The 17,669-nt window shown below is 48.5% G+C and overlaps 1 protein-coding gene across 1 annotated transcript in view; it reads right to left on the bottom strand.

Moving 5' to 3' along the window:
- Positions 1–17,669, bottom strand: part of LOC122389109 (dynein axonemal heavy chain 5-like) — an 85,701-nt gene that overhangs the window by 67,633 nt on the left and 399 nt on the right. Inside the window, exons 2-24 of the mRNA XM_043380802.1 lie at positions 15,143–15,277; positions 14,704–14,805; positions 13,617–13,772; positions 13,141–13,327; positions 12,666–12,823; positions 12,313–12,438; positions 11,892–12,056; positions 11,412–11,519; positions 11,052–11,204; positions 10,674–10,827; positions 10,345–10,422; positions 9,666–9,879; positions 9,265–9,422; positions 7,205–7,386; positions 6,651–6,851; positions 6,126–6,322; positions 5,545–5,689; positions 5,218–5,356; positions 4,548–4,660; positions 4,037–4,208; positions 873–1,051; positions 469–560; positions 18–129 (exon numbers count right to left, since the gene is read on the bottom strand). Of these exons, the coding sequence (XP_043236737.1) occupies positions 18–129; positions 469–560; positions 873–1,051; positions 4,037–4,208; positions 4,548–4,660; positions 5,218–5,356; positions 5,545–5,689; positions 6,126–6,322; positions 6,651–6,851; positions 7,205–7,386; positions 9,265–9,422; positions 9,666–9,879; positions 10,345–10,422; positions 10,674–10,827; positions 11,052–11,204; positions 11,412–11,519; positions 11,892–12,056; positions 12,313–12,438; positions 12,666–12,823; positions 13,141–13,327; positions 13,617–13,772; positions 14,704–14,805; positions 15,143–15,277 (3,426 nt within the window). The remainder of the gene's footprint in view (positions 1–17; positions 130–468; positions 561–872; positions 1,052–4,036; positions 4,209–4,547; positions 4,661–5,217; positions 5,357–5,544; positions 5,690–6,125; positions 6,323–6,650; positions 6,852–7,204; positions 7,387–9,264; positions 9,423–9,665; positions 9,880–10,344; positions 10,423–10,673; positions 10,828–11,051; positions 11,205–11,411; positions 11,520–11,891; positions 12,057–12,312; positions 12,439–12,665; positions 12,824–13,140; positions 13,328–13,616; positions 13,773–14,703; positions 14,806–15,142; positions 15,278–17,669) is intronic.

The following is a 17,669-nucleotide window of genomic DNA, read 5'->3' as shown; positions in this document are numbered from 1 at the left end:
GTGACCACAGCCCTCACCAAGCGCGTGTTGTGCAGACAGTTGGCCAGCAGGGCGACCAACTTGACCACCTCCTTGTTGTCGTGGACGTAAGAGTAGTAGTTCTTGTGTTTGGCTTGGATCTCACGGTATCTGGAAGAGGGACAATTGAATTTCGAATCGATGACTTGTATCGAGTTGAGGTTGAGAATAACTCAATTTTATCGTTTCTGGTAATGCTAATTAGATTCGGTGCAGGTCAGGAAAATGCCTAATTTTTATCTATAACCAATAGAGCTGCTGGATATATAATGGAATCATTTACGCCCCACCAGACACCAATAAAAAATTAATCAATGACTAGATCCTCAAATGATCTCTTCAGACTCCAGCACACTTCTGACCAACATATGATGTCGTTAGCCGAACACCGGCGCCCGTAGCAGCTGGGTAAGTTAGGCTAATCCACGCTCGGGTGTCAGGAAGACTTACTGGACTGCCTTCTGAAGCTGGGTGCCCCAGCGAGACTTGGGCGGCTCGGGGCCGACCGGTAGTGGCGGCGGAAGCTCGGCGTTCGAGGGCACCTGCCAGCGAAACTGAACACTCGCATACTCTTATCGACAGAGAGCAATGGTTCAAATGTCACTGTAAGTGCTAAGTCAGCGTTTGCTGGGCTATAAGTTCGTAGGAGCAGCACCGTTCGAGGTATTATGTCCAATGTTAATCGCTGCCATAAGTAACGCAAGAATCTCCCGTGTTTAAGAGTACCTATGCCACTTATATGGGCTGTCATGGTGAACATACTTTTATGTACGTTATGAAGAACCTTCCCTACAACAAGACATTCACTACCAAACACGGATGTTTAACGCATGCAGTTATCCGTGGCTCCCCACCTTGTGTTTCTTGTGTCGGCACCACTGTCCGACGCCCTTGCTGACCGACAGTATGATTTTCCCGGCCCTGACGAGCGTCTCCTGGACCTGGTCCAGAGTGGGGGAGACCACCACATGTGGCACGTCCAGGCTGGCCTCGACACTGAACACGGCCGGCTGCTCGGGCGTCACCAGCGACACTGGGGTGGTCGTCCAGGGGAGAGGGTCAGAGGGGGTAGGGACGAGACTCATATGGGGCGGTCCAGTATGACCGCAATACCGTTCCACACATGATGTCGGTAATGCTGTAACGCTGAGACGAGGCGTCAGAACCACGCATCTTAATAGACAGACTTTGGTCCCCGTCTCCGGTTGATATGTTGGCATAACATTTCAACTCAGACGGGCACGAAAGTCCGACGGCGCTAACATCCGTTATGTATTGTTATAATTCTACTCGTAGATGTGCACGATAAGGTCAAGAGGTCGCTGGTTGCCAAGCCATTGCGGGATTACATAACACATAAGACAACCAGTAGCGAATGCGAACGTTCGCTACTATACCAAAGAGCCACTAGGTCCACCATCATAATTCGAACACTTCACGCATAACATCCACACAGACAGCTACGACACGAGACAGTACAATACAAAACAGCATCGACCTTCCCACAACATAACATGGATTAACGGTACAACACCGATACAAAATACGACACAAACACATGTTACAACGCTGATACAAGGCACGACATTGATACACTTATGCAAGGGCTCAAGCTACGTTTTATCCCGGAAGATCAATTACTATTTAATGTCGTGTCTTCCAGAAAGTAGCTAAGGCAACGGTGGGGTAAGCCTCATCGCAGGGATTCGAGATGCCTGAAAACGACAGCATACAGGGTGATAGGTGCTAAGAGAACGGAGGGAAAGAGAGCCGATGTATTTTTCACCAGCTATATCGACACCTTTTTTTAAACCCCACATTTGTTCTCCCGTGAATTTCAGACAAGTTATTTAGAAACCTTCAAAAAAGGTACAGACACTCGATTTTTCTCAAGTTTGTCTATCTTGGCAGATCAAGAAATGCCAGAGCAAGCTTACGAACACACAAATTTGATCAGGATCGGACAATTGGACACTTCTAAAAAGAGATCTTTCATGCTTTCCGGAAATTCACCGGAGAACAGATGTGGGGTTTAAAAAAAGGTGTCGATATATAGAAGCATAGGCCATATCAAAGGAAATACTGGCTCCGTGCATGGACTTGACGCAATAATTCACTGACACACAAACGAGAAGAGGTAGTCCCTTTTATAAGCATGCAGTGTCTCATGTACGATTTGAAACAAATAAGAGAGATTATCCATTAAAAGTTTTGTTTTATTTGTGAATGCTGTCCATTGAATATCCTTTCGATAAAATGATCTTATTTTGCAAAACAGATCACCCTGTTCGAGCACTCCACTCAAATTACCAGCGGCGAACCAACTTTACCTATCCCTTTTTGTATGTTCAATTTGATGCTTCTTTAAGTCCTTTACCAAGGTAAACTCACTTTTATACCAGACATGCTATGCTCTTACTTGATACATTAACCGGAATGGGAATATGAGCTGCAAGTGCAAAATGTGCGCATATTGCAGAATGAAAGCAAAGTTAAAAAATCCCATCGGAAAATCTGTGACACGATTTAACTTCACCGTGAGCATTCACGTTTTATTCAAACGTCCCTCAGTTTCTTCTACAGAGGCGTCGTATATCTGCCTTTGATTCGACAGGTTAAATTAATACGGGCGCCTATGCCGTTTTAAATTTGGCGAGAGGACGGGTTAGCAACACTGGCAATACAGCTCAACTTACGGATCCGCACTCTTCTAAACGCATCTGGAAAAGGGTGGTGCACAATGATGGCCATGGAACACGGTAAAAGATGTCCTTTGTGGGTCAAAATGCTTTAGAAATTGCAGAATGTTGAGTGTAGTTGAAAGAAAAACGTAGTCAGTGATAAAACAATGTCATTACTGGTTGGGGCATAAAACATATTTTGACATGGTAAGGTCAAGGTCTAAATTTCAAACTAGAATCAATCCATTGAATTTTTTTATTTACCACTACCAAGAGCTCAATAATGAGTACAAGTTAACTGTATGATAAAGTTATTTTGAAACGTTTTGAACATGTAAGAAGCCAAATGTATATACGTATTTCAACCCTTTCATTAGGAAATTGCCTCAGCCAAACTATAAAAAAACAATCCAAGACGTTAACGATTTTCCTAGTTTTTTTTTGTATGTGCATACACTTCATCGTGTACCTACCAAATATAAGGCTTTTTGTAAAGCACTAGTGAGGATACAGAATCTAAACGCACATGCGTAAGAACACTCCAGTCAGACTAATAACTCATCTATCCATCGCAAATCAGGTTATATACAATTGATTAGTGATGCTTTATTGTACATTGCTTACAACTTTTATACGACATCACAGGTAAAAACGCATATTGTACAGCGAGGAGACTATCAACTATGTATCAACCTTTTTACGCCAATTTAGGCGACAGTGCACACATTTCAGTAATAGTGCAGGCGACAGTATGTACGGCGTAGTCTGTCTATGCCGAACTGTCGAAATCGGTTGCACTATTCCTGAAATGTGTGCACTATGTCTGTAGTTGGCCGTAAAAAAGGTGTAGTTACCGGACCAAATTGGTAACTAACCTGAGGTGTCTTCTATCGCAGCTGCGCACGAATCGATTCCAATTTTTCAAAAAAAAAAAAAAAAATAGGAACAACAGCGGTGCCATAACTCCACTTTTATTATAGGTATGCTATTATGCCGGTTCTATATGCCGACAGAGAATGCCACAAAGTTAATTTTTCATTGAGTGTTCCATAACATGGCAGTGCATTATTGCATGGTTGTGGACACTGGACACACATGACGAAAAAAAACGCGAGCGTCCAATCCTGTACCAACGGCCCGAAAACAGCCATCGTTTAATTAAAAAGACAAATGCCGCAAATGGGTAAAACATCATAACCAGAATTAAACGGAATACGGAATACTTAAGATCTAATAAGTCTAAGACGACCGACACTCATATAACACCTACTTCAGAGTCACACCTGAAAACTAAGACTGCCGACACTCCTATTACACCGCCTATCCGAGGCGTTATTCCCTGTACTCACAGGTTCCCTTCTCCACCCAGGAGAGCCGTTTTCGGAGCGCCTCCAGTGCCACCTTTGTGGCCCGCAGCAGCACCTCCAGCACCTTCCTGTGGTAGAGGCGGCGCAGCTCCTTGCCGGCCCGCTCCATCCGCTGGCGCATCTCCTTCCGACGACGCTCCAACTGCGTGGACGGCAGTGAAAGGAGCGAGACGGTTCAGGGCGTCACTAAGCTTTGGTATGTGCTGAACTCAAGAAGCATTCGTTTTCAAGTAAGTGATTAGCGAGAGCAATAACGGATGGCTAATCAAGCGAGTCTCATCATCAACGTGCAGATAAATTTGTACAATCCGATACATCGCAAGTGACGTAGTGCTTGTTAACATCTGATTTTGTTTTTGCGTTAATGTCTGATGAGCGTCAATGTTTCAAGCTGCCGAATAATCATCTGCTGTTCAACTCTCCCGCACAGCATGGCAAGCTAGCAGCAGCGATACATCTACCGCGGTGACACTGGACTTACCTCCTGTGGGGTGACGGCCCGTGCCGTGCTGCGGGAGGTGCCCAGTTCTGACCCGGCCGGGGGGATCGGGGTGGACGGGCCCGACGGGGGCTGAGCCAGAGAGCTGGCCGACGCTGAGGGAGGGAGTGACCAAGACGTCAGAAGCCACAACCGTGTGTGGGGTGGGAAGGGTACGTACAGCCCACCGCTAAAGTAATGTAGGGTTTTACCATTCTCAACGGTTGGCTTTGACTGGCGATTGTTTAATGCGGAGTGATCGAAAAGAAGATATCAATAGCTAAAGTTGCAGCTGCAAGGGTGACGATACATATAAGCTACAATCAAAGTTTCATTGTAGTCTGGCTAATCGTTCCTAAGCTTCAGAAGCAGAACATACCCATGACTGAAACCCCACATTACTTCTGCTGTGGACTGTACGTACGTACACTATGCTTGTTGGAACATTTGCGGAGACCAGCGAAATTCTCCTAACAAGCACTATAAGATAAATTATCTCAACCTTAACCCTTTACTTCAGAAACGGACAAATGCTCCAAAGCAAAGATAATAATGTCTTTCAAAGCAGAACTTTGAGCATAATCCAAGGAAGAAAGCCGAGCGGCATGGATACGGTGATACGCGGCGCCTCTCAACCGCCCAGGCCCAGGACGCTCCGCGACACGCTACTCACATCCGGTGCCGTCCGACTCGCCGTCGGTCTCGACAAAGCCGCTGGAGGACTCCTCGGCGCGCGTGGGGTCATGTTGGTGCACCAGCTCCACCAGCTCCTGGACGCCCTGCTCGATGGTGCCGCTCAGGCTGTCCAGCTCCTGTAATCGGGCGCAGATGTAGCATAAGCCAACAACAATGACCGTGGACAAGGGTTCTGACCGTCCGCCAACGCATAACAATGAATATTGGGCATTTTTTAAAAGAAAATATCAGTGACACACGTAATTAGTGAGCTAAATCAGTGATGTATCTCAGATAAGACAGTGATACATTGCTTCATCCTTACTTGCGCCGAATGCACACACAGTTTGTATGTGCGCACGAGGAAGTCGTCCAGCGTCCACGGCTTGTCCCCGGGCAGAGTGTACAGTCGCACCGAGTACATTCGTCCGAGGGTGTCCTCTATCCGACTGCCGTGGATGTCCACCAGCCTGTGTGGAGCCAGGATGGACGCAGTAAGCGGTCAGCGCCAGTGACGGCGGGGACAAGGGTGCAATGAACCCATTATCGTTTCTTTCAAGTTTGTTTGCATATAGTTTGAGATAGGCTCAAGCAAACTAAACCTCGTAGCGCTATGTCGCACTCTTTCAATAGCGTATGCTTGAGTGAAGCACAGGGGAACAAAAAGAACGACTGTCTTTCCCGACTTGCGCCTCGTATCTCCTGACCCACAGACTTCTCTATATACACACAGACTGTGCCTGACCGTGCCTGACCTAATGCATTTTGGTCGGTTCAGTGCTATTGACATCGGCAATGCCGTCTACTTTCTTTCCTTCTTTTCTTGCTGTCACACCTCCTAGTCTCCGCACACCCTGACACCGCAACTCTCCCCCCCCCCTTCCCCACTAATTCATCCCACCTCACCTTACAATGAGCACCTCCAGTTGCCGCACCGCCTCTCTGATCTCGGCCACGGTCGGGCCCAGTTTGGCAGAGGTCCATGTGAGGCGCGCCAGTCGCGTGTCCAGCATGGTTCGCACGTGCTGCACATGCGGCACCAGCAGCGGCTGCAGGCTGGGCACCACCCGGCCGCGCACCGCGCTAAAATACTCCAGAAGGTCCTGGAAACAACCGTCACCGGTGAACTCAATGGATGTTACTCACTTCTCATTTTTTTCTTTTTGCTCACAAGGCAAGGTATATCAGATGAATTACTTTTTTGTTTTGTGCCGACTCTGCCGATACGAAGTGAACTATTTCGACATCATTTTATTGGCTTCATGAAACACAAAACCATACAACGTATGACCGTAATCGGCATGGATGCACAATTCCGACATACATGCACAGAACGTCATGCAAACATTCGCGACAAATCCCTTTCCCATAGCTCCAAATACACAGTTTACATCGCTCTTCTTGCGTGCAATGTCATCGAGCACCCGTTACCTGTACGGAATTGGCCGAGTCTACCAGGTACTGTCTGCGGGAGAGCAGGGCGCTGGCCACGATCGGCACGGGCAGACCCATGCGCAGGATGACCTCGATCTCCCTGAGCAGCACGCGGATCTCGTGGCTGTAGTTGAGCCGCAGCTCGTCACCTTCCTGGACCACCACCGGCCACGCCAGGTGACGCTCGATGTACAGCACCTGACGGTCAGTCAGCTTCGGTGAGGGATAAATGAATGATGCATGTAACAATGTAGCGAGAGACAGTAGGGCAGAACATTGTCATTGCCGTACAAATTATTTCATTTATACACAAAACATTTATTTGGTGCGGTCTTACGCCTTTTTATAACGATGAATACGGCGTTTGATCGACAACTGACATGACATACACAGGAATAAGGAAAATCCAGCTGATTCATTTCAAATGTATCAGAAACTAATTTTGCAGCTACCTGCAGCAGGTACTTTACGATCACGGCATTATAATCATCACTATCCGTTATATGTAATCATCCGGCCCTAGTATCAGTCCCCCCCTCTCCGTCCCGTACGTTTCTGTCCATCCAGGCCTGGTGGAGCAGGTGCTGCAGCCTCCACAGGCACACGGCCAGCTTGTTGTAGCGCCGCACGGCCCGCTTGGTCTCTGTGAGCGCCAGCAGCGCCGGATGGTGACGGATTACCTCCATCGGCTCGCTGAGGCGGCGGTACAGCATCCGCGCCCAGCGCAGCTGACCTGCGGAGAGACACAGCGAAAACTGTGACAGACCGGCCGGCTGCACTGAGTAGCTTTGGGTCATGTGCTCGGCGTAAACCAGGGCAGCAATACTATTTGCAGACCTAAACTCATTTGTCATTTGTAAAACAGCAAACACCACGAACATTTTACGAGACCGTGTCTCGCTAGGATCATGTAGATCAATTTCATTATTCGTAAATATTTAACGTAAATATTGAAAGATTGAAATGAAAAATTGGTAAGAATGTGCATTGTGCATTACATGATTCAATACAGAGGAGCCCATTTCGGTGGCTCAACAGTGTGAAATACGCCAGAAATCCGCATAGATCCCACTCCACCATCCGTTTGGTCGATAGCTAAAACGAGGGCACCCAGCAGAACCCAGCACGGCGGCGTCCCCCAGCCAGCAAGACGGGGAACAAAGCCAGCTGGAGGCGTACGAAACCGATAAAACGAAGGACAGACACATGACTGCAATAAGATGCGCATCACACAGATAACGTAAAATACGTCACCGTTGGGGGTATGCACTGCGAATATGTCCTTTGCTCGAGACATTGCAATGAAGTCGTAGCGGTGTGATGAAGTCACAATAAAGTAGTGACACCTTAAGAAAGTCGTAAGGTCGAATTCATCATCATCATTTATTTCTTAAAGACTTCCACTCACCGTGGCTCTTACGTCTTTGCGTCAGTACACAGGAACACAGACGATTGAACTATGTATACCGTAAGGTGGGGCTATTTGAGACAGTGGGGCTATTTGAGACAGTATTTAAAATTGTTATAAAATAAGAACCGTTTGAAATTTATGCTTAATTTTTGCTCAGGCGATTTACTGCTCGATTCCACACCTTCCTGAGCAAAAATATCACATAAAAATCAAACGCTCTTCATTTTATAGTGATTTTAAATACTGTCTCAAATAGCCCCACTGTCTCAAATAGCCCCACTTTACGGTAGTTAAAACATGGTCGAGTTAAAACAAAGCGACATTAAAAACTCTAAAAAAATATATACACCTTTAAAAGAGCGCTATCACATATCATGCTCACCATCTAATCGGTTCTAGTAAAATGATCTCTAGCCATTCTGCGACACTTTGCGGCGGTGCTAGCTTCCCTGATCTCTGCGGGCGCGCTGTTCCACTGTGCCGCGGCTCGGGAGTTGAAAAACTTCCGAGCGTGCTCGGTGCGGACTCGCGGCAACTGCAGCTGACCGGCATCGGTCGCTCTCGTGTCTCGCACTGACACAGTGTCGCGATACACAACGCGCTCACGCAGACTGGCCGGCGCTTGGTCGTTATACAGTATGCTGTGCATCATGGCCATGTCACGCTCAGCCACCAAAACATCCACGTTCGGCCAGCTCAATTCACTCAGTATCGCCGATACATGGGCAGATCGCGGAACGGCAGATCATCACCACTATCTGCGCACAGTGGTTGATAACCTTTTGAATACGCTGCCTCTGAGTTGTCCCACATCCGGCCCAGACTGACATGCAATAAACTAAATGGGGAAAAACTAAAGATTCGATTATCATTTTCTTCACCTCCTCCGGGAGAGACCGCGCCAATTTTGCGAGACCTCCCATGGTAGCATAACAGCGACGAATAACGGTTGACACCTGAACTTTGACAGCGGGTGACAGAGGAATTTCAGCATTGCCGAAATTGATCGTGAAGTTATGGTTCAGTTGACGCCTTTTGGACTTAATTAACACCAGATCTGTTTTTGTAGGATTAATTTTTAGGCTGTTTGCAGTGAACCATCGGTGAGCTGTGTTGACCGTGTGTTCCACAATTGAAATGGCGACGTGATCAAGTGTAGCCATATTCAGATACTGACGTTCTCACTGAGCCGGTACATACCTGCGAGCGGCGGTTCGTTCCAGGCCACGGGTGGGCTGTCCTTGTGCAGCACGTAGTGCCGCTGTATGGTGGCCACCAGGCGGCTGTAGTACTCGGCAATACGCTGGTGCTTGTCGGCCATGTTCAGACCGGGCACCACCGCCGCCACCTTTTCAAACCTGCCGGTAAATCGGTGAAGTGATCCGTGCCCAAGCCAGAACCTGACCACTGTCTACTACTGCATTTCCAAACCTGTCGATAAGGAATTTCGAAGTGTGATCTTACAAAGCTCTAGTGTCAGGTATACCTACACCAGACCCACCAGACCAGACAAGTAAATGCAGCATAAGAGATGTATTTGATAAATGAATGCATTTCGCTGAACTACGAAACTACCCATCTTCCGTGTTTTGCTGCCTCACCTTCCGAGGAAATAGAACGCCTGTGGTGTCTCCCACACATCGTGGAAGCCCTGCTCGAGCGTGCCTCTGATCTGCGCGAGCAGCGAGGCCGAGCCGCGCCGGAACTCTGCGTAGTCGGAGGCGAACTGGGTGCTCTTGTAGTCGAGGTAGTCGTACTTCTTCTGGGTGATATCGTCCACCATTTGGCGGAACATGGTGATGATCTCCTCCACCACTAGAGGTCAGCGGTTAGGGGTGTTGGGCAGCGTCAATTGGACGAGTCTCATCTACCACTAAAGGTCAGCGATTAAGGACCTATTGGGCAGGGTCACATTATTAGAGATCAACGTTGGAAGATGCTGGACGTGATAACGCTTAACTTGTACTTAGTGAAACTCCTGTTTCTCATTTTGAGGGAGCTGGGTAAAGTGTTCACGAAAAACAAAAGGTAGAAAGTGTGGTAAAATCAAGCCCTTTTACCGATGCATACTTTACTTCCGTTCGCCCTCAACTGTTTTCAGGACCATTTAAACCGATGCGTAGGAATGAAGCGTAATAATTGAACAGCCAATATGGAATCTTATCAACGCATCATATACAAAGTAACTTGAAACTTCATAAAGCGACTGACTCGTAACACCATTATCTGTCGTGTTTAAATCGAAACCGCCGAGATCCGAGCGCAAAGCAGGCCACTTACTGGGAACTCCTTGCAACAGTCCTGTGAGTGACGGTATACTGGGGTCAGACGTGGACACATTCCGACTTGCAACACGATATCAAGGAACTGCGAATGAGACTGAAAATGAAAAGACCGCGTCAGATGAATTGCATGGAAATTGGAAGCTACATGGAAGCATGCAAGCCGATGTATTTTAGGGGCCATATTCGTGACATTCTCATTTGCAATGCATCGATTGGATAAAACAACTTTCCGACATGCAACATGAGTTTTCATGATTAACATGCGTATCTTTGAAACGGAACTAACTAGTTGAAATGAGTTATATAATTGGAGCGTTTTCTCACCTTCGATTCGTGAGTTGAAGAGTCGCGAGTAGACCTGTATTGAATCAAACAGATTGGTGATCATGGTCAGCCGAGAGCAGAAGGCGTCGAACTTGCCGAAGATGTAGACCTTGCTGAACTCAAACGGACGGTCGCCTACGTTCTCCAGGGTCGTCTGGGGAAGGGGTTGCGGGCGTGGTGAACATAAGACAAATTACATATTGGGCGACTTAGCTTGACAGTTCAACAATAATTTACCAGTCAATACCGTCAGGGCTGTCTTAACTGTCTACTCTCCGGGCGGGATAGGCCGCCGGAACCAGCTACAGCAGGTGAACAAGGACACCTGTTCCATTTAGTCAGGGGGAGTGACTTGGCCGTGCAGCACCATCTACCCACCTCGGCACGCTCCAAACCGGCGTGGTAGTGGTCCCGCAGTGAGATGCAGTCGCGGATCTTGGAACGTACGTCCTCCTCGGGCTGGTTCCAGATGGTGTACCGGCCCCGGTCGCTGATGTAGTCCATACAGGACACGATCATCTGGTTGGTCACCTTTGAAAGGAAACGGCAATGGCAATGATGGCAACGCTATATGACAACGCTGTAAGATGTATCACAGCAACCAAACTCAGGGGCACACGCTTCAGTCATCAATAGGTGAATTGAGCAGCAAAAATCGAAAAACTGTAAGTTGTTATTTGTAAATCGGTTGTTCCGCTTTCTTCCCACACAGCCATGAAGAGGTTGGTCGGCACTGACCTTGATAAGCAGGGCGGACATTCTCTCTGAGGAGTTGTAGTAGTGTGACACGCTGTGGATCATCCTCACGGCGTTGAACAGACCAGCGATACTTCCCACCATCTCCGGCTGCCAAACGGGGAACATAGGGATACAGGGGTGAGACTTCATACTCTCGACGGGGGTTGGGAAAATGCCCTTTATTTACAGAGAACTTGCGGTCCATCAAACGCGACGACTGACGACGGCAACGAGTGTTCCACACAGGGCTGACTTCTTTATTTGGAGTACCTTCGCGAGATACACATGTTACGGCTAACCGTTAGAAAAAGAAAAAATGAAGCTAACCCCAGTGACACCAGAATGCCGATAAAACTAGATACTATGTAGTACAAGGTGAGGATGTCGGTATGTAGTACAAGGTGAGGATGTCTGTATGTAGTACAAGGTGAGGATGTCGGTATGTAGTACAAGGTGAGGATGTCGGCCCACGGAACTGACCGGCGAGCCGAGCGTCAGCGGGTGCAGGTGCTTCTCGATGCAGTAGATGAAGCGGATGTTGTCCCGGGCCTCATTGAAGGCGTCCGTGATCCGGCGGTCGGTGCGACGCCACAGCTTGATGATCGGGTAGTGGTTCATTTGGAGACAGAATACGGCTGTCTTTACCTGGCGGCAATGTGATAGACAAGTCATGAATGCCGTATGGTTATCGTAATAAAAACTAGGTTCATGAAAAGCAGAACGTATATTGCATATTGCATAACCCGACAATGGGCTTGTAAGAAGTTTTAGTACCACTATCGTCTACGTATTATTAGATTATGCATTACTTATATGGTATGTTCATTGTTCAGTAGGTAATCAAATTTCAAACTCTTTCAAACATTCGTACAAGTAGGTATATCAGACGCCCTTCGCCGACCTTGTGCAGTTTGAGCTGCTCGATGATGGAGTCGATGACGGACGAGCGGACCTTCCAGTACTCGAGCTCCTTGTGTGGCCCCGTCTCGTTACCCTCCTTACGCAGCAGTTCACTCTGCATCAGCACCTGTACACAGCGGGCGGCACTGTTTGAAGGCATTGGCATACTGTAATAGTCGCACGAATAGGAAGCATAGTTTGGATAAACATCGTACAGGCACGACGAAAGCCACTGCGTCTGCTCGATCGACGTATTGTTTGATTGTTGCATCTACGTTGCAGGTACCGTGCTAAAAGTTTATTTTACATGCATCCATTTCAAAAGCGATCCCAGGCCTTTTTAACGCGTCCTACCTCCTCGATTTGTCGGATCCAAATGTTGACGTACTGCTCCATGACGATCAGCTTGTACTTGTCCTTGTAGAGCGCCATGGCCTCGGCAGGTGTGCTGAAGGACAGATCCAGCGGGATGTCCTCAAACACCACCTGCTGTCGGATGCTGCTCTCCGTCACTGCCGGGCACACGCAGTCTACTGGTAACTGACTGGTAAATCTGGTAACTCACCGCCGCAAGTGACTGGTAGCTGGTAACTCACTGGTTACGCAATGGTAACAACTCACCGTACTCTGCCGGGTTCATGTAACTCAATGTTCGCTGCAAGTGTCATGGAATTGTCATAGAGTTTTTGTGGTAAGCGAGCATTCAATTCAAGGAATAGAGACGTGCTATTGAAGGTAGGCACTAAGCACCTGCACCACAATGCTATTACACTGCATTGTTGGCGCGGTCAGCTCTGGTCCCCTCTACGGTGCGTTATCCGTCATTTACCGTGGAATATCGATGCGGTGGTACAGAGGGCCAGCAGCAGCTGGTGGCGGCACGCGCGGCCCGCCGGCGTGCCGTCCAGCTCGGTCGGGTGTCGGCTGATGACGGGGATGAACACCAGTCGGAGCAGACGCTCGGCCGCCTGCAGCAGGCTGTCGCCGCGGCCGGGCAGCGTACAGAACAGCACCTCCTGCGGCGAGGACGGGCGGTACAGGAGGGAGGATACAGTACACCGCCCTATACGGCTGGGGGGGGGGGGGCAGGTGACGGTACAGGGAGGACCGTATGGGGAAGACGTTACTGGGGAGACGGTAAAGGGGAGACGGCATAATGAGGAACGAGAGAGGGGTTCGAGTATATCGTGCATGAAACAATGCAGAACCTACACCCTACAGTACTTCGGTTCCATGCTGTTCGACATCGGACCGGTGCGAACGTCGGTCCGGCCGTCACACTTTGCACCCAGCCGACGCTCCCACCTTGTGTGCGTTGTCGTCGGTGATGGCGCGCTGGTTCGAGTTGCGTGTCATGGCGGTGGCTATGCCCCGGAGAGGTACCGAGACGCCGTCAGTCAACAGCAGGGTGTTCTGACGACTGGAGTGGGCCGCGCCGCGCACCGCCCGAGAGCCGGATCGCTGGGGGAGGGAGGGGGAACTGAGATATCTGATCTGATAAGGTGTCAAATAACGCTGGAAGCGTCTCAAGGTACGGAAAAACACGGGTGTAGGGCGTAGGTAACGGGGTGGGCCCACATCAGACGGCTGAAGAGCCACGGTAATCGGCTAAATCCGGTGGTGCTGAGCCGGTGGGAGCAGTGATATGGTGTGCCATCTTTAACTGACGCTAGAGGATGACGAGCTAAAACTCAATGACGATGTGACCGGAGAGAAAGTGCACCACGTAAAAGAAATTATGGAAAATCTAATGTGATGTCACAAAATGATTGCCATATCAAGTGATATAATATAAAAAATTAAGACGACAGGTTTTTTTCGACACATTGCTACGTCTGAGAGCCAGTCTAAGATAAAATAAAAAACGATCATGAGCAAATAATGTGAAAAATAATCAAATCATCCTCGGTCGCCTTATTCCCCACTCACGAGTGACGCGCCTGCCGGTATCGGCGGTGGCAGCTCGCGTGCCGTCCGGAGCGGCCCGGCCCGATATCACCTGGTGCCAGGCACCCGGCGGTCTGTGGGGTCGATTGGACTCACCTTGGTTGGAGGCCAGCGCTCGGCGGCCGGAGACAGCTCCAACGCTAACCCAGGAAACCCTGACAGCGCTGTGCCAGGTTCCCAAATCCCATCCCAGAAATTTAGTCACAGGTACTACGCTGTATCAAAGTAGCGAGATCATGTAACAAATAAAATACAATTTAGATGTGGCACGCCGCTGATGTGTACCTACGTGCATACGTGCGCATATATCACCGGAGCACGTCGTGCCACAGAGGTACAATAGTCTAAACCCGAGAACCTCCCGTGCTCAGCTTACTAATTAAGAGTCCAGGACCTCGCTTGCTGTTCTCTTTTAATCTCGGTTGTCCTGGGATAATCCCCTCACCTGGTCCGGTGGCGGCGGTCCGGGCGGCGCGTGAGGCGGCTGGCAGAACCACAGCAGGCGCTGAGGGCCGTTCACCATGAACAGCACCTCCAGACGAGCCAGCTGGGAAACGAAGGATAAAACTTAGCGCCAGGCACGGTGAGTGACACAGACAGTCCTGGGGGTAGAACTAGGTTCGCTACGCTACGAGTGTCTTATTCTATGGTTGCTTCTATGCTCAGAAAAAGGGCTTGCTCTACACGAATACGATATACGATATATCGATATCGATATCGATATACTACACGGATACAGTACACTCGAGTCCGGTGTATTGAGATTACAAATGAGGCTCGAAGTTCTCGCTCGTAAATGAAAATAAGAAGTAAAAGAATACGGGCTATGCTTCAAGGTACACGTCACCGGGTAGGATCACCCAGCAAAGAGGGCGGCTCCTGACCATTTTCTCCTCGTAGACGATATCGAGCAGCTCATGCCAGCCGAGTCCGGTACAGGTGGAGAGGCAGCGCAGCAGGTACTCGCTGCGGCCGTCCAGCTCCTGGCGGCGCAGCGGCAGGCTGGGCGCCTCCTGTTTCTGTCGAAACACCGCCCGGAGAGGGGAGGCTGAAGTGGGGGGACGCTATACCCGGGCTTAAAGTCTAATGTCAGAGGTGCCAGAGGGGGCTGAGGTGGCGAGACGCTATACCCGGGCTTAAAGTCTAATGTCAGAGGTGCCAGAGGGGGCCGAGGTGGGGGGACGCTATACCCGGGCTTAAAGTCTAGTGTCAGAGGTGTCACAGTCAGGTGTCAGTGACACAAACCCCGGTGTCAGAAAAAGCACCACCTGACTCCCCGACACGATAAACGAACATTTTACCGTCGGTCAACAACCGAGACGAAAAATTTACGAACAAGTTAAAGGGAAAGAATGAGAACAAAAGTAGCACACACGTAAGGCACGATTGAAACCTACTTAATGTATTTCAGGAATGTAAACAGCGTATACGAGTGCCCCCCCCCCCCCCCCCGCCTCCACCGACACGAATGAGCCATTGGTACTTTAGGTTCAAGGTTGTGTTTAGCGAGCCCGGTTTGAAACACCACATTACGAGGTGGTCACTCCAGCTTGACAGGCTGCTCTTCTGATGACTTGCAGAATGCAGATAGTGTCGAGTCGTTTCATACCAAGATCAAAAGACAGCTCTTGTCTGTCGGACGTCAGTGACATGTGTGCATGACAGAGACAATGTGGTATGAACAAAACAAAAGCAATTAACAAAAGGAAACACTGATACATGCACGGTTCAAGGGGTCTCATTGGAGATGTTTTTAGTTTTACTGGATAACCACAAAGCAATTGCGTAGGATAAACTGTCAATTAATAGATACGTACGCAACCAATTAGCTGTTTGAGTGGAACTTCCGACCAAATGCAACACTTTGAAAATACATTCCTAGCACCATATCTTTGACAGCAGTGCCTATATCGATAACCGTATGAGTAGAGCTAGGCGGTTTTGGAGTCAGCAATCAGCAGAAAGGTACCAGACGGCGACCATCGAATGCTCGGAGACCGCAGGATGCCTGAATCGGTAGGCTGTCCCGCACTGCTCCGGAGCAATGCGGCACAGTATGTAGACTGTAGGCAGAATATGTGACCGCACAAGAGCACGGTTCAGATCGGACCCCTGATCGGATTTTCCCCTCTGTTTGGAAAAATAAATAAAAATTGAAGATTTTGCCTGGACCCAAGCTCAGCACTTATAAAATTTAGGCGTTGATATCAAGCTGGAACATTAAAAATTAAACTACAAAGAAATCACATAGATTAGGCGATGGGTTGACACTTGACAGTGGTTGGTAGTACGCACTGCGTATTTTACCTATGAGAAAACATAATACTATGTCTACTAGATAATATTGAAATGATATTCGCCATGACGGACAACGCAAGTCGCACGATTTTCACGGGAAACGGACAGCCATATGTTCAGGGCATGAGACCATCAACCGTTACAAACATGTAAATTCGGTAGAGCAAGCAACGCTAAATCCTCATGCTCCCATCCGGTCTTAAACGGTAGGTGCTTATGAACAAGTATCATGCCGATGCGCCCGGACGAGTCACCCAGATTTGTACAATTTTGACGATCGGACATATTTTCGAACAAAAATCATTCAGCATATCTTACCACTTGGACGGGCGGCTCGCTTTCGACCGATCCCATGGCCGACTTTCTCCAGGTATTGGCTACATTCTATAAGACGGGAGCGACGAGTTAGGAAGAGCACGGGTCACTGGCCACAGGTCATTGCAGGGCTCCAAACGCTACTCAACGGGTGCAGCACAACATCGAGTACCATGGCCTCAGCAAAGGATAGCATGTCATTTTTGTTTATAGGAACTGAACGGGGTTGTCGCCATCAGATCTGTCATCTGACTCTGCCAGGATCATAGTTTGAGTTACGATGGTTGGCGTATGACGCTGCCACCATTACATCGACCCTCAGTCCGGTGCGCAAAATAAAACGACATATAATTATCCGAGTCCCTTCCCGGCGAATTATTGGTCACTTATGGCAACACCCCCGCTAGCCCACATACAACAGCCTACGATACAGAACGCATTTAGTTATTATCAAGGTAGCTTTCGAGTCTAGTTTATTTCTATACACGATTGTTAAACCAAGCTCCATTGCTTGCAAAGAAGAGCATGCGGACCTGTAAACGAAACTGGATGACGGGAAAACCATACTTATTCAGTTAAAAGCAAGCTAAGTGTCGATGAAGATTTTTGTTGCAACTAGTTACATTGATGCAACAACAAAAGCGTGTTGACTGTATCAATGTTGGTCAACTCAGCGTCAATTTACTGTTAATTGCAACATAAATTACCAAAAATATACCGTTAGTTAAGATACAAAATCCGCAAAATCTACCGCAAGTTACGGAACATGGCGGGTTATTCTCAATCTCAAAAATCACA

The sequence above is a fragment of the Amphibalanus amphitrite genome, unplaced genomic scaffold (genome assembly GCF_019059575.1).
Source record: "Amphibalanus amphitrite isolate SeventyFive unplaced genomic scaffold, NRLGWU_Aamphi_draft 000344F_arrow, whole genome shotgun sequence".
NCBI lineage: Eukaryota > Metazoa > Arthropoda > Thecostraca > Balanomorpha > Balanidae > Amphibalanus > Amphibalanus amphitrite.
The sequence above is the reverse complement of the archived record's forward strand: the minus strand, read 5'-3'. Positions and strand labels throughout refer to the sequence as shown.